General features: G+C 38.2%; 1 protein-coding gene across 7 annotated transcripts in view; it reads left to right on the forward strand.

The window, feature by feature from the left end:
• The window catches only part of REXO5 (RNA exonuclease 5), a 43,108-nt gene that overhangs the window by 6,897 nt on the left and 12,262 nt on the right, over window positions 1–23,949 (forward strand). For 6 of the 7 annotated variants that reach the window (XM_002826183.4, XM_009250531.4, XM_002826185.4 and 3 more), the window contains exons 4-13: window positions 1,565–1,691; window positions 2,754–2,850; window positions 8,402–8,542; window positions 11,092–11,180; window positions 12,527–12,642; window positions 13,750–13,888; window positions 14,045–14,139; window positions 15,128–15,230; window positions 18,777–18,880; window positions 19,625–19,745. In XM_002826183.4, the coding sequence (XP_002826229.2) occupies window positions 1,565–1,691; window positions 2,754–2,850; window positions 8,402–8,542; window positions 11,092–11,180; window positions 12,527–12,642; window positions 13,750–13,888; window positions 14,045–14,139; window positions 15,128–15,230; window positions 18,777–18,880; window positions 19,625–19,745 (1,132 nt within the window). The remainder of the gene's footprint in view (window positions 1–1,564; window positions 1,692–2,753; window positions 2,851–8,401; window positions 8,543–11,091; window positions 11,181–12,526; window positions 12,643–13,749; window positions 13,889–14,044; window positions 14,140–15,127; window positions 15,231–18,776; window positions 18,881–19,624; window positions 19,746–23,949) is intronic. The other variant, XM_054533555.2, reaches the window with a different exon arrangement.

The raw sequence follows: 23,949 nt of genomic DNA on the forward strand, positions 1-23,949 counted from the left end.
CCCAAGTCTCCATCATTCAAACCAGAGGTTTCAAACTGGCTTATCGACATTATTTTTTTGCTATGCAGCATGTCCTAAATATTTTTATGATGGCTGCCAAGTGTTAATTCTGGAAATTCCTATATAAAAATCTATATTTTCTTCTTCCAAAAACCCAAAGATGGCAGCTATCCCTATATTCCCACATGGCAACAATTTGTCAAAGCTGAGTGGTGGTCTCCCCCTTTATATGGGACATATATACTACAATGTCCTACCTGGCCTGCTTCCCATATTTACAGTATCTGTCTGGCTACTATAGATATTTTAGTTTGTTTCCCCTGATGCAGACTCAGTTGAAATAATAATGATATGTGAAGAATTCCAGTTAATCTTTTTTCTTTCTTTTACAAATAAAAGGCAAAGAGAGCCCGGGCATAGTGGCTCACACTTATAATCCCAGCACTTTGGGAGGCCAAGGTGTGAGGATCACTTGAGTCCCAGAGTCTGAGACCAGCCCGGGCAACACAGCGAGACCCAGTCCCTACAAAAAAAAAAGAGAATCTTACTATTCTGATATTGTCGGTGCCATTATTAAGTGTCTCATGAAAAATATTTTGTATGTATGCAAATAATACGTCTTTCTGGGGGAGGTTGTTATGAATTGGCTAGCTACTTCGAGAACTGTCTTCTCCATCAACAATTACAGCCATCAGTCTGTCAGTTTATCTAAAACTGTTTTTTTTTTTTTTTTTTTTTGGTAGGTTTTATGTATCTATTGCAACTACCCAACTTGGCCATTGTAGCCCAAAGCAGCCATACGTAACACATAGACAAATAAGCATGACTGTAGTTCAATAGTCTTATTTACAAAAATGGGTGGAGCAGGATTTGACATTTTTTTGCGGAGGATGGAGTCTCGCTCTGTCACCCAGGCTGTAGTGCAGTGGCATGATCTCCGCTCAATGCAACCTCCACCTCCCAGGTTCAAGTGATTCTCTTGCCTCAGTCTCCAGAGTAGCTAGGATTATAGGCACATACAACCACGCCCAGCTAATTTTTTTGTATTTTTTTTTAGTAGAGATGGGGTTTCGCCATGTTGCCCAGGTTGGTCTTGAACTCCTGACCTCAAGTCATCCACCTGCCTCGGCCTCCCAAAGTGCTGGGATTACAGGCATGAGACACCGTGCCCGGCCAAAACTGAATTTCTTAAAGCCGGCCATTTGATTCCCTGGTTTAGGAAGGACTGCAGAGTAGGTTGGTATCTTAGGGATGACTTTGTAAAGTGAGCTTAGTTCTGATTCCAAACAAATCTTAATCAATAGGACAGTGAATTTAAATGCATTGCGTTTTGCTTGGTATTTTACTGGATTTGAATACAGCAAGTATTTATCTCTAGGGATCTTTATTTGAATTCTGTTCAATAATGGCTGCCTTCCAGTTCCAGGCAGACAGTGAATGGTGATAAATTCTATTAACTCTCACTCACTGCTTTTCCTGCTCCTTCTCCCCTATTTCCCCTCTATATGCCTGTAACTGACTTAAGGCCATCTGTCTTAACTGTGTTGGTTTGATTTCTTGGCAGCTGGTGTCAGCTTTTTCATCAAAACCACCTAAACAACGTAGTGGTTTTTGTTCTGCAGGGAATGAGTCAGCTACACTTTTACAGGTTCTATTTGGAGTTTGGATGTCTTCGAAAAGCATTCAGACATGTAAGTTAAGAAAACTTTGTACTAGGGGCTGAGTCTGTTTTCCCATTCTGAGACTAATACATATGTAAGGGACTATGCTCTTTGGTAACCTAACTGAACAAACAGTAGGGGATGTAGAAAGCAAAAGGACCTTAGAGGCCTCATGTAGATTTGTCTCTGATTTTCTTTGGAAACCTAGGCAAACTCTTATTCCCAGGTTATAATCTGTAGCTCCTAGGTTGATATTCTTCTATTTTATTTGGGCTATGGTGTTTTCAGAAATTGTAAAATATAATACAAGCTGTGTTTTCTACCTCTCTTTAAAAAAATCACAAGATTGGGCACCCTTAAAACAGTATATGGAACTGAATAGCAGTTGTCATCTTTAAAAAGAGGCACCTGCTGTCCATTTTCCTGTAGCCTCTTCCATTTCCTAGTGACCCATTTCATCCATTTATTCCTGAAGGCATTTGAGTTGGTGAGCCCTAATTTAACCTCCCTGGGACGCCATTTTCTTTTTTGCTTTCATTTATTGAGCACTTCCTGTGTATCAGGCTCTCTGTTAACCATGGACCACATGCTACACCTATCATCTTTAATTATCACAATAGTCTTATAAAATAGATACTTTTATTTTCCATTTTGTACATGAGAAACTGAGTAACTTGCCCAAATTCCAGCTAGTAAGTGGTAGGGCTGAAATTTAAGCCCAGGTGAACCTGAAGCTGAAGCTCTCAACCTTTTTGCCATGTGGTACCATCTATTCTGATGGCAATGGCATGCTTTCCAATGAAATAATAGATTTGGAAGAACCTTGAAAATACAAAGGGACTTTTCTTGTCTAAGTTGTATATTTCTGTAAAGTTTGTCTTTTTTACAATATATAATCATAGGGATCAGTTAGTGTTGTGTGACTTCATTTACTTAGTCACTTTTCTATATTAAGGAAACAGTTCTCATTTTAAAATGCTAACACTTACTGTCTAGAACTTTCAAAGCACTGAGCTGACAATAAGTCCAGGCCTTTCACAGTATTTTAGCTGTTTTCAACCATTTTTGTAAAACCTGTTAATATATTTTCAGAAATTCCGCTTGCCTCCACCATCATCTGATTTTCTAGCTGACGTTGTTGGGCTACAAACTAAACAAAGAGCTGAAGATCTGCCCGAGACAATGGAAGGTATAGCTATGATGATGGTTTGATGATTTGCTCACTCTAAAAGATATGGATATGATTGTAAGTAGGTTTAGCACAACAAAACTCAATTCTAACTAACTTAAGCACAAAAACAATTTTTGTTTGTTTTTTTGACGGGGGTCTCACTCTTGTCACCCAGGTGTGAGTGCAGTGGCGTGATCACACAGCTCACTGCAGCCTTGACCTCCCAGACTCAAGCAGTCCTCCCACCTCAGCCTCCTGAGTAGCTGGGGAACTACCAGCACAGGCCACATCCCCAGCTAATTTTTTTTGTTTGTTTGTTTTGAGAAACGGGGCTCCACTGTGCTGCCCAGGCTGGTCTCAAACTCCTGAGCTCAAGTGATCTTCCCACCTTGGCTTCCCAAAGTGTGGGGATTATAGGCATGAGCCACCATACCTGGGCCACAAAAACAGTTTTTTTAAGGAAAAATGGGCAAGTAGCCAGGGAGGTTAGATAGCAGGAACCATAGCCAGGGTTCATGCCTCAAAAACAATCTGGTTAGATAGCTAAGGATACCTGGGTATCACTGACGTTGGACTCTTATGAATTACTGTGAATAATTTCTAAACTGTCACTGGGTCTTTGTACCCACCAGTGTACAGGTGGGAAGGAAGATCTTGCCTTTGACTAATATAAGGGATACCTGCTGATACTACTCACAGTGAAGAATAGGCAGGAGGTTTAGATACTAGCCAGCTGAAAGATTCATGATAGCAGTGTGTTTTTCAAACTGTGGGTTGTGTCCTGTTAGTAAGTTGTAGCTAATCTTTTTAGTTTTGCAGGGAGGTGAGTGATAGAGTAGTATAGGACTTATCAGAGTTAGATGCATATAGTAAGGTTAGGTATTGTTGAATGATACTCTATTTTGTGTTCAGAAATAATTAATTGAATAATTGCACTGAGGGAACATGAAAAAGTAGTGAGGAGTAACTTGATTTCTTATCTCCTCTAGAAATGTGCTTGCATTATCCTCTGTCCTAATCCCCACTTCTAATTTTCCATCTTTCTGTTCTCTTCTTCTCATGGATGCCCATTTTTGATCTGCAGTTGTATTTGATTTGATCTGCACTGTATTTTAAACATCTGTGATTAAATCGCAGAGTAATCATTATGAGATTCTAGGTTCAAGTAAAAGCATCACGTTGCGAAAGAAAAGATGTAATCAGGAAAAAGAAATTTGACATGTTTGAAGAGTACAGCTTGTTGGACATGCTGAGAAGAATAGGAGGAGGTGATGATGAGAGACAAAGCTGAAAAGGCAGATTAAACCTGTATCCTGCAGGCTTTGTTTTTATTTTATGTTTTATTTTTATATTCTGTACCAGCCATGGAGAGACAACCTACAGGCTTTGAATGTCATGCCAAAAGAATTTGGATTTTATTCTGTAGGCCTTGAGGAGCCAGAGAGGTTAGGGCAACTTATCCATCCTCCTAAGTATTTCACTTCATCTTCCAATGCTAAATCTCAGAGTCCCCAAGGCATAGTCCCTCCCACTCTGATCTTCGTTAATGAGTCTTTCCTTCAGGGCATTCATCTGTTTTTGCCAAGTTTACCTATTAGTTTTCTTTGAATGACTCCTGTATCTTTATCTCTAGGTCTGATGCCCCAGATTGCAGGCCTGCATTCTCAACTGCCTGCTGAAAATTCCAATTGCTATTTGGATATTCTACTGTCCTCAGTCATAACATAGCTAAAAGCGTTTTTCTCATCCTCAAATAATAGTCTCTTCATATTCCCTCTTGTTGGTGTCATTTTTCTCTAAGACACCAGTGTTGAATTTTACAATTTTCTTTTGGCTCCCTATCCCCAAGCTGTCTGCATGCCTAATTCCCTTTGCTCCTATAAATCTCTATTCAGATGTCAATTTAATAGAGACCTTCTCAGATCATCCTATACAAAATATATGACAGTAACCCTTTTCCTGCCCCAATATTTCCTATCCTTTTCTCCTCCTTTTCTTCAAAGCCCTTATCTTACCTGATATATTACATATTTATTTGTTTATTATCCATATTTCCAACTATAAGTTAAATGTCATGAGGAATTTTGTTGGTTTTGTGCATTGGGGAATTCCTAGTGGCCAAAACAGTGCCGGGTATATAATAAAGTTATAAATATTTAAATATTTTGCTGACTGAATTATTTTTTCACCATGTTCTACCAGTTTTTCGTGTATGTTTTATATATCCCTTTTTCTCCATCGCTTCTACTATCTTAATTCAGATGCTGTAACAACTTCTTTTTGAAACAGAGTCTCGCTCTGTCGCTGAGGCTGGAGTGCAGTGGGATGATCCCAGCTCACTGCAACCTCTGCCACCCGGGTTCAGGCGATTTTTGTGCCTCAGCCTCCTGAGTAGCTGGGACTACAGGTGTGCACCACCATACTAGCTAATTTTTGTATTTTTAGTAGCGACAGAGTTTCACCATGTTTGGCCAGGCTGGTCTTGAACTCTTGGCCTCAAGTGATCCACCTGCCTCAGCCTCTTAAAATGCTGAAAGTACAGGCGTGAGCCACTGCACTTGGCCTTTTTTCGTCAACATTTATTTTAAGTTCCGGGGTACATGTGCAGGATGTGTAGGTTTGTTACATAGGTAAATGTGTGCTGTAGTGGTTTACTACACGGATCAGCCAATCACCTAGGTATTAAGCTCAGCTTCCATTAACTATTCTTCCTGATGCTCTACCTCCACCAACCCCTCTGACAACCCCAAATGTGTGTTGTTTACTCCCCATGTGTCCATGTGTTTTCATCATTCAGCTCCCTCTTATAAGTGAGAACATGTGGTGTTGTTTGGTTGTGTTTCTGCATTTGCTGAGAATAATGGATTCCAGTTCCATCCATGTCCCTGCAAAGAACATGGTCTTGTTCCTTTTTGTGGCTGCATAGTATTCCATGGTGTATATGTACCACATTTTCTTTATCCGATCTATCATTTATGGGCATTTGGGTTGGTACCATGTCTTTTCCACCTGCACATATCTTTATAATAGAATGATTTATATTCCTTTAGAATATACCCAGTAACAGGATTACTGGATCAGATGGTATTTCTGCCCCTAGCAGATGCTCATAATTTTTTGGCCAGAATTACTGTAAAGCCCTTTCTAGCCTCTTTCTACTTCACTTTCTTTCTTTCTTTCTTTCTTCATTTCTTTCCTTTCCTTTCTTTCCCTTTCCTTTCCTTCCTTTCTTTTCTTTCTTTCCTTCTTTTTTTTTTTTTTTTTTTTAAATTTAGGCTGGGCACAGTGGCTCACACCTATAATTCCAGCACTTGGGAGGCTGAGGTGGGTGGATCACCTGAGGTCGGGAGTTCAAGACCAGCCTGACCAACATGGAGAAATCCCATCTCTACTAAAAATACAAAATTAGCCTGGCGTGGTGGTGCATGCCTGTAATCCCAGCTACTCAGGAGGCTACGCAGGAGAATCGTTTGAACCCGGGAGGCAGAGGTTACAGTGAGCCGAGATCGCGCCATTGCACTCCAGCCTGGGCAACAAGAGCGAAACTCCGTCCCAAAAAAAAAAAATTTAGAGGCAGGATCTCCCTCTGTTGCCCAGGCTGAAGTGCAGTGGCACAATCTAAGCTCACTGCAGTCTCAAACTCCTACATTGAAGCGATCCTCCTGCCTCAGCCTCCTGAGTAGCTAAGACTTGCAGTCATGCACTACCATGCCTGGCTAATTTTTGTTTTTGTAGAGACTGGGTCTTGCTCCATTGCCTAGGGTGGTCTCAAAACTCCTGGACTCAAGCAATCCTCTTGCCTTGGCCTCCCAAATTGCTGGGATTACAGGCATGCCATGCACCCAGCCTCTGCTCCATTTTTTACAAATCTTTGAGGTTGATGTTTCTTAAAACACTGCTTTAATTACATCACTTCCGTTCTCAGAAGCTTTTTGTGGCTCCCCATTATGTATTGAATGGTGGACAAAAGTTAATTATGCTCCTGTCTCAACTTTGTTTCCTGTGCCCGTCTCTTGCACAGACCTTTTTTTCTTCATTACTGGTCTACTACCAAACCAAGTTTACTCTACATTTCTGTCTTGCCTGGAATGCCCTCTTCTACTTATGATACTTTGGCTCTTTTCTTTACAAGGACCAGCTACTCAGTTAGGCCATCTTGAGCAAATATTGTTTGAAGAAGGATGTATGTGGGTAGAAAGCCAGCAGGAACCTAAGTGCCCCTAGTAAAGAGATTTTCTCCAACCCTTTCATAGCATCTACTTATCTGTGTATTTTCTTTTCTCTTCTGACCAGTCAGTTCTCTCTCTTTATATATATATATATATATATATATATATATATATATATATATATATATATATTTTTTTTTTTTTTTTTTTTTTTTTTTTTTTTTGAGACAGATCCTTGCTCTGTTGCCCAGGCAGGAGTGTAGTGGCACAATCTCTGCTCACTGCAACCTCCACCTCCCGAGTTCAAGCAATTCTTGTGCCTCAGCCTCCTGAATAGCTGGAATTACAGGTGCATGCCACTACACCTGGCTAATTTTTGTGTTTTTAGTAGAGATGGGGTTTCACCATGTTGGCCAGGCTGGTCTTCAACTCCTGACCTCAAGGGTTCCACCTACCTCAGCCTCCCAAAGTGCTGGAATTACAGGTGTGAGCCACTGTACCTAGCCCAGTTCTTTATATTTTTTAGTGAAAATCCTTAAAGCAGGCAGTCTGATGAACTTAACTACTTAAGATTTTCCCTCTGAGAGCATGTCTTGATAAGGAATATCAAGTCATTGGTCAATCTATAGATGATCTCTCTTGAGCCAGGTCATACCCTTAATCCAATCAGTAATGGTCCCTGGTTAAAGAACAAGCTTTTGGTGCTTGAATAGGTGGCTGAGGGTGGAGTATATTTAGCTAGAATGAACCGTAAGGGAGAGACAGGCACTATAAAAACAGGTTGAATATACTAACTATCTGAATTCTGTCTTTTTTTAAAGACTCAATCTTTTCCTTTCTTGATCTCTGACACTCCATTGTGAAGTATATTCCTCCTCCTATCCCTTTATTGTTTTACCTCATTTGGGACTTCATTTTCTCTGTTTTTTTGTTTGTTTGTTTTGAGACGGAGTCTCGCTCTGCTGCCCAGGCTGGAGTGCAGTGGCACGATCTCGGCTCACTGCAAGCTCTGCCTCTCGGGTTCACGCCATTCTCCCACCTCAGCCTCCCAAGTAGCTGGGACTACAGGCACCCGCCACCACGCCTGGCTAATTTTGTTTTTGTATTTTTAGTAGAGACAGGGTTTCACCATGTTAGCCAGGATGGATGGTCTCGATCTCCTGACCTCGTGATCCACCTGCCTCGGCCTCCTAAAGTGCTGGGATTACAGGCGTGAGCCACTGCACCCGGCCTCTCTGTGTTCTTATAATTATAACAGATTGCAAGCTCCTAAATGGTTGGGGCTGAGTTTTATACATGTTTTGATCTTCCTTGTGCTTAGCCTATACAATCTTAGGAGACATGTCTTCTAGGGTTCTTAAACACACATTCTAATATACGTTCAATTGTTTTTCTTTCAGGGCCTTTACCTTCTAATGCAAAAGCTGCCATCAACCTTCAGAATGACCCCATCATTCAAAAGTATGGCTCTAAGAAAGTGGGCTTGACCAGATGCCTTCTGACAAAAGAGGAAATGAGAACGTTTCACTTTCCATTACAAGGTTGGCTTAGGCTTACTCTGATATTGCTAACAATGTAAGAATATCTAACAGCTTATTTAAATATTACTGGTGGAGATTCATTTATCTGGCTGTTTTCTGAGTGGCTTATTCTTATTTCATCTTCTATTAATGAGGAAATATCTTCAGCACAGTGTATCTCAAAGTATGTGATGTATACCGTGATTGGCAAAGTGATGATTTTAGGTAGTATATGAATGTGACATTAAATAGCATTGAAATAATATTTAATAAGAAAGTTATTCCCTTTCCTTTTCATTCAGTTTTCTTTCATTTCTTCTTAATATATTAAAAACAGTCAGTATGTCTTTAACATTTTAACACTTTTCCAATACTTCTAATTCTCCTCCCACACTGCCCCCATATTTCTTTAACAAATAGAGCAGATCTAGGCTCGGAGCCTTGGTCAATTATATAGCAAGAATTTAATAAAAGCACTTTGATTTCATTTTATTTTCTTTGTTACCTCCTAATTATAGCAATGATAATTAAATTTCCTTTTTTTAAAACTGAGATATGATTTAACATACCACACAATCCACCCACTTAAAGTTACAATTAAGTATTTTTTACTATGTTCACAGAGTTGTACAGCCATCACCACAATTTTAGAACACTTCTATCATCCCAAAAGAAACCCTGTATTATAATTTCCCTCCAACTCCCTGAGCCTTTGACAACTGTTAATCTATTTTCTATATATAGATTTACCCATTCTGGGTATTTCCTGTAAGTGGATGTGCAATATGTGGTCTTGGTGACTGGCTTCTTTAACTTAGCATAATGTTCTCAGGCTTCATCCATGTTGTAGCATGTATCAGTACTACATTTATTTTCACTGCTTAATGATACTGCATTGGATAGACTGTTCATCAGGTGATGGACATTTGGGTTGTTTCCACTTTTTAGTTATTATGAATAATGCTGCTATGAATATTCAGGTCCAGGTTTTTTGTGTGGGCACATGCTTTCATTTCTGTTGGGTATATACCTAGGAGTATAATTGCTGGGTCATGTGATAACTCTGTGTTTAACCTTTTGAGGAACTGTCAGGCTGTGAAAGCAGCCCTACCATTTTACATTCCCATCAGCAGCATATGAGGTTTCCAGTTCCTGCACATTCTTGCCAACATTTATTATTATCTTGTTTGAATATATCCATCCTAGTGGGTATGAAGTGGTGTCTCTCATTGTGATTTTGATTTGCATGTTTCTGTTGGCTGATGATTGTGAGCAACTTTTCACATGCTTATTAGTCATTTGTATAGCTTCAGAGAACTGTCTATTCAGATCCTTTGTTCATTTTTAAATTGGGCTGTATTTTATCATGGAATTATTGGAGTTCTTATTTTCTGGATGCATAAATTTTATTTTTTTAATTTATTTTTTAAGTTGATGTAGGCGTGTTTTATAGGTGCCAGGCACCATACTAAGTGCCTTTTTGTACATTAACTGGCAGTCCTATGATATATGAACTAAATTTTAACTCCGTTTTATACATGGCTTTTTTCTCTATTTATTTTAACATATTTATAACCATCTTTTTCTTGAGGTTGCACTACTGTCACATGAGCACGTATTAAGGGCAGTACTGCTAACACCTATAAAACACCACTGATAATATAGATAAGGTAGGCAGCAAGTATAGTGTCTCTGAGATTTGAGGCTGCCTTTCTTCTCTGGGATAGACCATCTTTTGATTCTTTTCATTGCGATTAGTTGGAAATTTCACAGTACCGGGAATCAGAAATTGGTCAAAGGTTTGCATAGCCCCCTTTGTTCTGTGTCAAACGAGATTTAGATGTTACCTTTACTGCTCCAGCCTCTGCCTGAAGGTAGAAATCTTCAAAGATTCAGATGCTTTTGGGTTTTTGAGCTAAATATGCATGGTTATTGACTCAGGGTACACAAATAGAGGGAGTACCTTAAATCTATAGCTGAGCCTCTGTAGGAAATATGTGATTCCAGAAAATGCAGGCAAGGCTCTGAATAGATGTTTCAGAGGAATCTCAAGGGTTGAGTTGGGTGGAGGGACACATATGGTGAATGTTACTTAAACTTTCTTCCTACTATGAAATCCTTTTAGATCTCCATTATGGTGGAATCTCATTCCTATTTTCTCTTCCTGTATTTAGGAAAGAAAGATGCCACATACAGTTATTTGCATAGTTTATTCATTCTTTCTTAGTGCTGACATGGAAAGGGCCTAATGACTTTGGGTTTAGCAATGATTTAGTTATCTCTTTTCTCATGAGGAGGAAAAATTGTTACTTGGTAACTGCCAGGAAGTTCAAGCCCCAGAATCTCCTCCTAACAGCAAGCCTACATTATTCTTTCAATATAAAAATGAGTAGATGGAGAAAAACTTGAGGACAGAGATTGTATCTTATTTAGTCATTGTATTTCAAGTGTCTAACATACCAACATATCTGACTAAAATATCTAGTATTTTATTTTTACCTGCTTGAATCTAAGAGTGATGTTTACCATCTCTATTCTAAAGGCAAACATTTTCTTCCTTTTTCTCCTAGGTTTTCCTGATTGTGAAAACTTTTTACTTACCAAATGTAATGGTTCCATAGCAGACAATAGTCCTCTCTTTGGACTTGACTGTGAAATGGCACGTACTACTTTTAATTTTTCAATTGGAGTGTTGCAAGCTGAGGTCTAGTAAAAAATGATTTCTTGAGTCTAATGCACTAATGAACGAATACATTCATTTCTAGTATTCTGTTTTAATAGCTGAAAGTAGGTCCTTTTACTCACACTTTAGAAAACTTAGATCTGTATTCCAGGATAAAGAATAAATATCACATAAGTGGCTGGGTGCGGTGGCTCACACCTGTAATCCCAGCACTTTGGGAGGCTGAGGCGGGTGGATCATGAGGTCAGGAGATCAAGACCATCCTGGCCAACATGGTGAAACCCCATCTCTACTAAAAATACAAAAAATTAGCTGGGCATGGCGGCATGCATGCCCAGGTACTTGGGAGGCTGAGGTACCTGGTACTCCCAAGTCCTAGGTACTCGGGAGGCTGAGGCAGGAGAATCACTTGAACCCAGGAGGCAGAGGTTGCAGTAAGCCAAGATAGCGCCACTGCACTTCAGCCTGGCGACAGAGTGAGACTCGATCTCAAAAAAAAAAAAAAAAAAAAAATCACGTTTTCCAACTAGTTACTATGTTTAATCAGGTCTTTGCATGTTACTAGAAGTTGATTCCTTGTGTTTGAACAAGTATTTTGTTGTTGCTGCCATGAGGACTTTGCCTTAATTGTTGGTTTGGCTTAGTTTTACACCTTGAAGATCAGAAATAGGATTTCCCTACTTAAGTTCCCCTCATGCTTTGCTTTATCTAATTGTAGTAAGCCTCTTTTCAAAGACAGTGCATCCCCTCTCAGGACTCAGGAAACAGTTTCTCAATTCTTAATAGAGTAACTAAGACCTAAAATTTGAGAATCTGACATATCAGGGTGTATATCCTGTCCTTGCCTGTTAGTGGCTATGTCACCTTAGACAAATACCCCTAACCTATCAGACTCGGCTTCTCCCTCTGTGAAGTGGGGGTAATAAGCCTACCTCAAAAGGTAATTATGAGAGTGGCATATATAAAATGCTTAGTACAGCACTAGCTAATAATAGAATGGGCTTCATAAAAATTACCTATTAGTGGTATTTAGCATAATAGTGGATATAGTACACACTCCATAAATGGTAGATACAATTATTAATATTATTTGCATTCATCTTCTTTGTGCAAATTACACTGTGTTGATCCTCTTAAGTGTAACATTCAGCAGCCTGCCCAGCTTTAATTTCACTCACACTAGATCCTCTAGTAAGCAAGTTTGTGCCATTGCTGCAGGGACCCTGGTAGATTACAGTAGATGGCAGTTGACATAGTGTAAATAGTAAGAAGAAGCAATAACTTCCACAGTTCAGCAGCCTGACTACATGTTGTTCTTTCAGTGCCTCACATCCAAGGGGAGAGAGCTAACACGCATCTCACTGGTTGCTGAAGGAGGCTGCTGTGTTATGGATGAACTGGTCAAACCTGAAAACAAGATTCTGGACTACCTCACCAGGTATTTTTCACCTTGCCTGCAGCTCTTCTAAGAGCTATCAGACTAGAATGGAATAATACTTAAGAAGAATGGCCCACAGCTTCAGTTTAATTAGGTTTTATCTACTTAAATATTATCAAAGGTTAGGTCATCACATAGGTATATTTTAATGCTGAAATTGCACAATGTCAGTGTGTAATGCTCTTGCCCTTATTGATCTTCAGTCTTCTTGTGACCTTAAGTCAGCAGAATATTATCTTCCTTGTTCCAGAATCTCCCAATTATAATCATTATCTACAACTGCCAAACAGCTGGAGCTTTGCTTTCTGATAAGACCTCATCTGAAAATCTGCAAATCATCATTTGGCAGTCAAGTGATGTTAGAGCTTAATCTGCCTTGACCCCCAAAACACAAATATTTTTCATAACAGAAATTCAAAGCTGAAAATGTTAGTCTACTTTTCCAAAGATTAGCATGTAATCTCAGAATGTACACACAGTGACTAGGCAAGAAGCCAGTGAAACATCACTGTTCCCATCCATTGACGTGGCACCGGTAGATTCGTGATGACTTAGGGACAGAGAGGCAATGATAGTGATAAATACTGTCCTATTAGCAGACTTGACAATTAGATTCTTAGAGAACAGTCACGTGTGGCAAAGTTGTATGCACAAGCATGTTTGTCACAGTATTGCAAAAATGTGAGTATATAAATGTCTGAAAGTAGGGGATTAGTTAAAATATGCTGTATCTGTATAATGGAATACTCTGTAACCATTTAAAAGGATGTGCTAAATAGATTTATTGATGTGAAAATGTGTTTATGACATATTATAAATGATAGATTCATTGTAAAGCAGCTCATGCATTATGATTACATTTTTATAAAAATTAAATATATACCTGAATCTATATCAAAAGTATGGAAGGACATTTACTAAAATGTAAAAAGCGATCATCTCTGGGTGATGGGATTATGACTAATTTTTAATTCTTATTTGTCACTTTGGACACTAAGCATATATATATTAACTGTAATTTTTAAAAATGTTATTTTTAAAATCACTTTCCAGAGAGGAAAACTTGTTAATATCCTAGCCTGTCCATTTCTCTTTTTTTAATGAAAGCTTTTCAGGAATCACGAAGAAGATTCTTCACCCAGTGACGACCAAACTCAAAGATGTACAGAGGCAGTTAAAAGCACTGCTTCCTCCTGATGCTGTGTTAGTGGGCCACTCCTTAGATTTGGATCTCAGAGCACTGAAAGTGAGTATCTGATTTAGGACTTTGCATTTTCAGTATAAATGCCTGTTCCATTTATCTCAAATCTAAAGTCTTGGGCTCTTCTCTCCCACCCTGCTAGCCCACTTGTTTTTTCCTTTAGCGTAAGACACTACTCATTTTATTCTCTTTCTTCCTCAGATGATACATCCATATGTTATTGATACATCATTGCTTTATGTCAGAGAGCAAGGCAGAAGATTTAAGCTAAAGTTCTTAGCCAAGGTTATTTTGGGGTAGGTTTGCTTATATACTGTAATATTGTTCTGACAAACTGCATACAAGTTAGCATATAGTATCTAATTTAATGCGTATTGCGAAATTCAGGGTTTCTGCTCTCTTTGTTTATAAACATGTTTTTTTGCATTTCTTATGAAATGAAGAAATTGTAGCAATAGAGACAGGGATTTACATTCACAGTCGAGGCTTAATGAACAGAACTGAACCATGAAGGCAGAAGAGGTAACCAAAATTTCAAAACATAACATACCTATATGCCTATACAAGATAGTATAACATACTTATACTGTCCTATTGTATTAAGACACATATGTACAAAGGTGTTCATTATAACATGGTTTAAAATAGCAAAATAGAAAACCTGAAATATTCTAGAAGTCTGGTTGAGTATATTATGGTTATCTGTATTAGTGAATATTTTGTTGTTCAGAAGAATATGATAAATCTGTTTGTGATATGGAAACCTGTCTAAGACACTCCTGAGAATAAGAGATGCAGAGCAAGATCTATATATGCCTCAATATTTATATGATATAGATTAGATTTAGTTCCATCTATAAATATATACATATATTAAGCTTTTTAAAAACACCTGAGAAAGTTTTTAAGTATGTATAGACACTTATATACAAATAAAAAAGTTTCAGGAAGGCAACTTTAAACAATGGTTAGATCTGAGAAATGGGCCTGGCCCATTTCTTAGAGAAGGGCCTGGCCGGTGAGTCAGCCAGAAACTTTTTGTTGGGTAGCCTTTTGTCCAGATGCTATGCTTGCTGTGAACAAAGCCATTCCTGATTGTTTTGCACCCCCAGTTCCTCTCGCAGGGCTTGGCAATTAGCTGGAATAAAGGAACCTTGATTGTTGTGATGCAAATCTAATTATCAGAATTCTAACATTTTGTATGTAATCAGAACACTTGAGATGGTTGAAAAAGCCTATCATTAAAAGTGCTTCCAGTATGTCAATTTTATATTGACTTTCCAGGAAGGATATACAGTGTCCAGACAGACTTGGTCATGATGCCACAGAAGATGCTAGAACAATCCTTGAATTGGCTCAGTATTTCCTTAAGCATGGCCCAAAAAAGGTTAGTACCTTTGACCAGTGTGTTCACCTTTTCTTAAAATCATGGGACTAGATCAGATTATCACAGACTACCAACTCCTATTATCTATTTTTATGAAAATGGCAGTGTGGGCCAGGCGAAGTGGCTCATGCCTGTAATCCCAGCACTTTGGGAGGCCAGGGCGGGCAGATCACCAGGTCAGGAGTTTGAGACCAGCCTGGCCAATATGGTGAAACCCCATCTCTACTAAAAATACAAAAATTAGCCAGGTGTGGTGGCGCATGCCTGTAGTCCCAGCTACTCCAGAGGTTGAGGCAGGAGAATCGCTTGAACCGGGGAGGCAGAGGTTGCGGGGAGGCAGAGGTTGCAGTGAGCCGAGATTGCACTCTAGCTTAGGTGACAGAGCAAGACTTCATCTCAAAAAAAAAAAAAAAAAAAAGAAAATGGCAGTGTGATTGAAGCCTAGCATGTATTTCGAATTAAGACCCATATCACTAGCATAATGTAGTGGTTAAGTATATAGTCTCTGAAGTTGGGCTTATCTGTTTTAAAATACATGTTCTACTATGTCTAGCTGTATAATCTAGGGCAATTTCTCTGAACAACATCAGTTTTTGGATCTATAATATGGGAATACACACTTTTCTGGGATATTGTTGAGAGTAAATGAGATATTGTGTATAAAATTCTTAGCACAGTGTCTTGAATATACTAAGCACTATACTGGTGGTGTGGTGATTATTGTAGTTAATACTCATAATTATAAAAAATCTGCATAGGTTTTTGTTTTCTTGGAGTAGGGGGAGCATACAATTGTTTCAACAGCAGTTCAGTGGGTACATGTTAGAACAACACATAAGGGAGACATGGAAGAGGACATAGTCTCTGACAAACTTTATTATAATGCACTCTAACATATTAGATTGTCCCATTGCATAGTACGTTCCATCATGACTCCATTATGAAATAAATTGTACTCCACATAGAATAATAAGTAACAGCCAGAATAGTCTTTTGTGTCAGGTGGTAGAAAGACATTCTAACAGATCTTTGAGCATATAGATAATAATAGCCACCACTCACTGAGGTCTTAAGTGTACTGTTCTAAAATGCTGTGTATACATTATCTTATTTAATCCTCACAACAGCCCTGTGAGTTAGCTATTATCATTCCAATTTTATACATGAGCCTTTCGAGGTTACCAAAGTTTAGGTAACTTATCTGAGGTCCCACAGCCAGTAAGAGGTGGAACCAGAATTGAAACCCAGGTCTGTCACATTCTGTCTTTTCTGTATACCAGGGGTTAGCAAACTTTTTCTATAAAGGCCAACTAGTAAATATTGTAGGCTTTGCAGATCATATTGTCTTTATTGCAACTACTCAATTTGCTGTGGTACTGCAAGAGCAGCCATAGACATTATGTCAACACTGGTGGGCACAGCTGAAATAAAACTTTATTTATCTACAAAAAAAAATGTATTGGTGTTTGCTAATCTCTGCTCTAAATCACTACAATAGGTTCTAAAACCCTTTTGGTCTCATGACTCTTTTTATATTGTTACCCACACAGTGGTGAGTTCAGTCACTTAGTGGGTGTTAACCCAATGACCACTACCAAAGAATATTTATTTTTATTTTTATTTTTTTTGAGACAGAGTCTCACTCTGTTTCCCAGGCTGGAGTGCAGTGGTACGATCTCTCTTCAGTGCAGCCTCTGCCTCCCCGGTTCAAGTGATTCTTCTGCCTCAGCTTCCCCAGCAGCTGGGATTACAGGTGCCTGCCACCACACCTTGCTAATTTTTTTTTTTTTTTTTTTTTTTGTATTTTTATTAGAGATGGGGTTTCATCATGTTGGCCAGGCTGGTCTCAAACTCCTAACCTCAGGTGATCCACCCATCTCAGCCTCCCAAAGTGCTGGGATTACAGGCGTGAGTCACTGTGCCTGGCCCAAGAGGATTTAACAAGGGGATTTTATTACTTTGCAACAAGTAAGAACACCAGGGATAGTTCCCAAAGCACTATCTCCTCAAATGAAGGCAAAAGCAGGGCTTTTATTTTGCTAGTTGGCTGAGTCATTGCATGTAAAGGCAGGGTTTGTTCCTTGACACATACATGTATAGAAAATGGAGAATAAGTTCCTCCCTAGGTGAGATTTTTAGTATGGTAACGCAGAGAGTTTGCCAAGTTCATCTCTAACTTCAGGCATCTCTGGTTCCAGCTGGTTTTTGTCTTGCTGTAGCTGGTGGTCTTCCTGTACCCTTTTGAAACAAGGTGCAACAGGGGTTACACTTTTATAGTGTGCACCTGAAGACCCAGGGACTCTGGGTTACAATATCTATCAACATTTACCATATTAGAAATTAAATAAATTTTTAATATTAGTTTAAGATTATATGTTAACACAAATCACTTTTTTTTCTTTTTCTTTTTTTTTTTTTGAGACGGGGTCTCACTGTGTTGCCTAAGCTGGACTGGACTGGAACTCCTGGGCTCAAGGGATCCTCCTACTTCAGCCTCCTGAGTAGCTGGAACTTCAGCATATACAGCCACTCTGTCCAGCTACAAATAACTTACTTTTATGGAAAAAAGAATTTTCCATAAAAATTAGTGGAAATAACATGATTGTTTTAGGTATTTTTGTGAAACCTTTTAATATCTAGCTTAATAGAAAACAAGTGGCTTTCATATCTGCTTTCACATTCAGTCTGTTATATCACATAGTTGGAGAAGGAAGGACCTCACCGCTTGTGAGAAGATGTCTGGAAACCCCAGGATTCTCAAACCACACTTGGGGCACTTAATTATGCTTGATTTCCAGTGAAAATTGTGTCTGACTTGAATAAAAACTAACCAAATCTGAATTAAGCATGGGCTTTAGTTAATAATAATGCATTACTATTGGTTCATTAATTGTGACAAATGCACCATACAAATCTATTACTAATAGGTAAAAATGGGGGTATGCTATATGGGAACTCTGTACTATTTTCATAATTTTTCTGTAAATCTAAACTGATTCTAAAAAAAAGTTTATTTCTAAAAATTTGTAACTTTAAAAATTATTCTCTCTACATCACAACTCCCTGTGGGCTCCCACTTTATGAAAGGAGAAGAAATAACTAGAATAGACTTCTCATGATTTTGTATTAAACTAATAAATAGTCTTTTTAAAAAATTTTCCTGTAAAAGCCATTCTTTTATCATTTCCAAAATTGCATGTTTGCAGAGAAGTAAATTTTAAGTGACTGACTATTGGATGAGTGATGAGCCAAAATTGTCATCCTTTTTCAATCAGCCCTACTTGGCCCTTCCCCATATTCATGTAACAACATTAGTAGCTGATAACAGATTGCCGTTCTTGGCTAAGCAGCCATAAACCATCTGGTAACTATTGAAGCCATCCCAGGGCTGTGGCAATGGCAAAGCAAAGCCACTGCCTAAGAAAACAGAGAACATTATTCAAGTGGATTTTTTGCTTTTTGTTGTTGTTGCTTTTTGTTTTGTATTTATTTAAGCATCAAATGCTCTGCAAGAAATTATATTTTTACCACTTTATTTTCTTCAAGATTGCAGAACTAAATCTAGAAGCACTAGCTAATCACCAAGAAATACAAGCAGCAGGCCAAGAGCCTAGAAACACAGCAGAAGTACTTCAGCACCCAAACACAAGGTAATATTTTCAGTTTGAAACAAGAGCAAAGACAAATAGAGTATCTAGTTTCTTATTTAACAACACCTGAGAATGTTTTTATCCTCTTTTGAGTCTATTAAAAACTATTTATCAAAAAATGATAACATCTATCACAAAAACCACGGAAAAAATACCACCTTCTAGCCTTAATATATAGTATTTAATTTCTAATTTTCTGAATCTAGTGGCTCGTCTAAAATGATTTCCTTGACCAAAAAAAAAAAAAAAGAAAAAAGAATTGGAATACGTTGAACCTAGGTAGCACTGGGAAAGATGATAGACTAGTTGGTATTTTGGCTAGAAGAGTCCATCTGTATCCTTGTTGTATTGCCCAGACTATGAAAGACACACACACAGACTCAAAAGGGCTTTGTCTCCAGACTATAGCAGATGTATCACATCTTTAGAATTTTGCCTAAACTTTTGATAGAGAGCTTTGGGTATATTTCTTGTTTATCCTTCCTCTCTCTATTGAAGCAACACTGTCCGAAACAATTTTCTGTGATGATGGAAGTGCTCTACATCTGTGCTATCTGGTTTGGTAGCTGCTAGTCACATTTGACTAGTGCAGTTGAGGAACTAAGTTTTTAATTTTATTTAATTTTAATTTTAATAGCTATATATTGCTAGTGGCTACCATATTGTATAATGCAGGTATAGAGAAATAACTGTCAGGTTCTGGAAAACTGTTGTTCTTACCTTAACTCTTCTACTTCTTTATAGTGTTTTAGAATGCTTGGATTCAGTGGGTCAGAAGCTTCTTTTTTTGACCCGGGAGACAGATGCTGGTGAACTTCCTTCTTCCAGAAATTGTCAAACTATTAAGTGTCTTTCAAATAAAGAGGTGAGTGGCCTGCTGAACCTTTGCAGGTTATATTCAAAGCAGAGGGGAATGTAGCCCTTTGCACCCCATGCCAGTGTCAAGCTTTTTTTCATCAGCAACCCTGGCTACAGTTAGCAAGCCTGGCTTCTGTCTCATATCTTGTATGGAGTACCTAAGTCCTCATAGGAGCAGAACTGTCAGCTGCCAATGCCTGCTTCCAGAGTCCAGCAGGCCTCTGGCTTTGGCCTTGCATACATCTTTGAGTTTCTGTTGTGTTTCTGGTTCATGGAAATGTCTATCTTGGTTTTGAGCCTGGCTATATCTTTTCGATTTTTTTCTTTTTATATTTTATGTATCATTGCTGTATGTTAAGTCAGGCTACATCAAACATGAGCTTATTATGTTATCATATTCAGAAGATCTGTGTTTTTTTTTTTAACATTTTGTTTGGAAATAATTTCAACCTTACAGAAAGCGTGCATGAATGGTAGAACACCTGTATACTTTCTATCTAGATTCACCTTTTTTAGCACTCGGCCCCAGTTGCTTTATTATTTTATATGTACCCTCATGCTTATGCTCTCTCATGTACACACTCTCTCTTTCTTCGTCTCTGTGTGGCATTTCCTGAACCATTTGAGAGTAAGCTGCATATATCATGGCCCTAAACACTTCAGAGTGTACTTCATGAGAATAAAAATATTATTTTATATAACCACATCTTAACATAGTTACCAATTTTAGTAAATCTAATATTGTCCTGGTACCTTTATCTACTTGTCATCTGTATTCTAATTTTCTTGGCTGACCAAATAATGTCTTTATAGCATGTCTTTTCCCTTTAGAACAGTATCATTTCTAGGGTCATGTATTACAATTACTTGTCATATCTTTTTAGTCTCCTTTAAAGCTATAACAGTTCCTCAACCTTTCTTTGTCTTTCATATCCTTAATACTTTTTGAGTAATGCATGCCCCCCTCCCTTTTTTAACAGAGTTTTGCTTATTTTAGGTTTGTGTGGTGTTTGCTCATGATTAAATTCAGATTATGCATTCTTAGCCAAATTTCTTGGGGTGTTGCATCCAGAGGCAGTTATTACTCATCTGCCCCTCTTTTGTGCTGTTTATTTTGATCACCTGGTCAAGGTGTTGTCTGCTTTCTCTATTGCAGAGTTCTTGTTTTTTCTCTTAATTCTAATAAATATGTGGGGAGATATTTTAAGAACATGCCAGTATCGCTTGAGCGCAGGAGGTTGAGGCTGCAGTGAACTATGATCGTACCACTACACTCCAGCCTGGGATTACAGGTGTGAGCCACTAGGCTCAGCCAAGTGTTCCTTTTTTATGTGTCTTTTGCTTGAGCTTGTTGAGCTTTTGCAATTTGCGGGTTTATCGTTTTCATCAAATTAGAAAAAATGTTGACCATTATTTCTCCCATTATTTTTTCTTTCACCACCCTCCCCTCCTTTGGGCACTCCCACTGCATATGTATTAGGCCGTTTAAAGTTGTCCCATAGCTCACTGATGTGCTGTTCATGTTTTTTCCAGTTTTTTTTCCTCTCTGTTTTATTTTAGATTGTTTGCATTGCTATGTCTTAGGTTTCTAATTCTGCTGCAGTATCTAATCTACTGATAATCCAATCCAGCGTACTTTCACCTCACACATTGTATTTTTTACCTCCAGAAGTTAACTTTTGTTCTATTTTGTATCTTCTATGTGTCTAATTAACATTCAGACTTTCCTCTAGCTTCTTAAATTTCAAACCTTCTCTATTAATTAGATAATCTGTGTATTTTTAGATTAACTTAAATTGATTGGTTTTTCTCCTTATTATGGACTGTATTTCATTCTTCTTTGCAGCCTGGTAGTTTTTTGTATTGGATGCCAGACACCGTGAATTTTAATTTTTTGGGTGCTATATATTTTTGTATTTCTATAAATATTTGTGAGCTTTGGTTTGGGATGTGGTAAAGTTACTTGGAAACACTTTGGTCCCTTTGGATCTTCTTTCTTCTTTCTTTTCTTATCTTTCTTTTCTTTTCTTATGTTGCCCAGGCTGGTCTCAAACTCTTGGCCTCAAGTAATCCACCCACTTCAGCATTCCAAAATGCTGGGATTACAGGGGTGAGCCACTATGCCTGGCCAGATCCTTTTGAATTCTTGCTTTTAAGGTTTGTTAGGTGGAACCAGAGTAAATTTTGTCCCACTACTGAAGCAAAACCATACTAAGTACTTAATCTCCATAAATTATGAGATTTTACACTCTAGCTTTTGGAAATCTAAACCATTCCTGGTCTTGTGTTAGCCCTTGTGATTGTTTCCTCTAATCCTTTTGGGCATCCTTTCCTTGACCTCGCATAGTTTACTTACATGGATGCACTAATCTGTACTCAACTGAATATTTGAGGAGGATTATTTATAGATCTATTGGTTTCCTATCTTTAAGGATCACTGTCCTTCATTTTCCAATATCCTGAGACTGCTGTTCTTAGGAATTTTTTTTTTTTTTTTTTTTCCTGAGCACTTACATGGGCCTCAAGGGCTCTTTGGGCATTATTATTGTTATTTTAATAGACTTTTATTTTTAGAGCAGTTTTAGGTTCACAACAATATTAAATGGAAAGTATAAGCTGGGTGCAGTAGCTTACACCTGTAATCTCAGGACTTTGGGAGGCTGAGGTAGGTTGATCTCTTGAGTCCAGGAGTTTGAGACTGACCTGGGCAACATGGCAAAACACTGTCCCTACAAAAAATTAGCCAGGCCTGGTAGCACATGCCTGTAGTCCCAGCTGCTCAGGAGGCTGAGATGGGAGGATTGCTTGAGCCCAGGAGGTGGAGGTTGCAGTGACTGATGTATGATCGCATTACTGCACTCCAGCCTGGCGACAGAGACCCTGTCTCAAAAAAAAAGAAAGTACAGAGAGTTCCCATTTACCCCCACACCCACCCACACAAACAACTTCCACCACTGTCAACAACCTGTACCTAGGTAGTACATTTGTTAAAATCAATGAACCCACTATGACATATAATTACCAAAGTCCATAGTTTATGTTAGGGTTCTGTCTTGGTGTTGACAAATGTATAGTGACATATATCCACCATTATAGTATCATACAGAATAGTTTCATTGACCTAAAAATCTGTGATGAATGTGCTCTGCCTGTTGGAAATCACTGATTTTTTTTTACTGTCTCCATAATTTTGCCTGTTTTAGAATGTCACATAGTTGGAATCATATAGTATGTAGCTTTTTCAGACTGGCTTCTTTCACTTAGTATATGTATTTAAGTTTTCTCCATGTCTTTTCAACTGCTTTATAGTTTTTTTTTTTCCTTTTTAACACTGAATAACTATACATTACCTAGATTTACCACAATTTATCCATTCACCTGCTGATAGACATCTTGGCTGCTTCCAAGTTTTGGCAATTATGGACAAAGTTGCTATAAATGTCTGTGTGCAGGTTTTCATGTGTACATAAGTTTCAAACACATTTGGGCAAATACCAAAGAGTGCAATTTCTAGATTGTATAGTAAGAGTATGTTTAGTCTTGTAAGAAACTGCTGAACTTCTGAAGTGTCTATGATTTTGCATTCCCACCAGCAGTGAATGAGAGTTCCTGTTGCTCCACATTCTTTTCAGCATTTGATGGTGTCAGTGTTTTGTTGGATTTTGGCTATTCTGATGGATATGTATTAGTATCTCATTGTTTTAATTTGCAGTCCCCTAATGACATGTAATGTGAAGCATCTTTTCATATGCTTATTTGCTATATGTATATCTTCTTTGGTGAAGTGTCTGTTCAACTCTTTTGCCCATTTTTAAAATTGGAGTGTTCCTTTTCTTATTGGTGAGTTTTAATAGTTCTTTGTATATTTGGATAACAGTCCTTTAACAGATAAGTCTTTTGCAAATATTTTCTCCCAGTCTGGCTTGTCTTCTCATTCTCTTTATTGTATATTTTTTATAGTTTCTTAGGTGTTTGAGGAGAGAGGGTAACTCTACTCTTTGTTATTCAGTCTTGGCTGGGGATGGAAATCCTTGTAAGTTGCATTTGAGAAATTTAATGGCAATCTAATTTTCTTGGCCTTTTAAGTTATTTTTACTGAGGATTTATTTTTCCCTTTTTGTTTAAAGTCTAATTGTTTTACTAAGCTATGTCTCAGAGTTGATCATTCCAAGTCACTTTTTCTTGGTACCCAAGGCCCCTTTCAATATTTA

The sequence above is a fragment of the Pongo abelii genome, chromosome 18 (assembly GCF_028885655.2).
Source record: "Pongo abelii isolate AG06213 chromosome 18, NHGRI_mPonAbe1-v2.0_pri, whole genome shotgun sequence".
NCBI lineage: Eukaryota > Metazoa > Chordata > Mammalia > Primates > Hominidae > Pongo > Pongo abelii.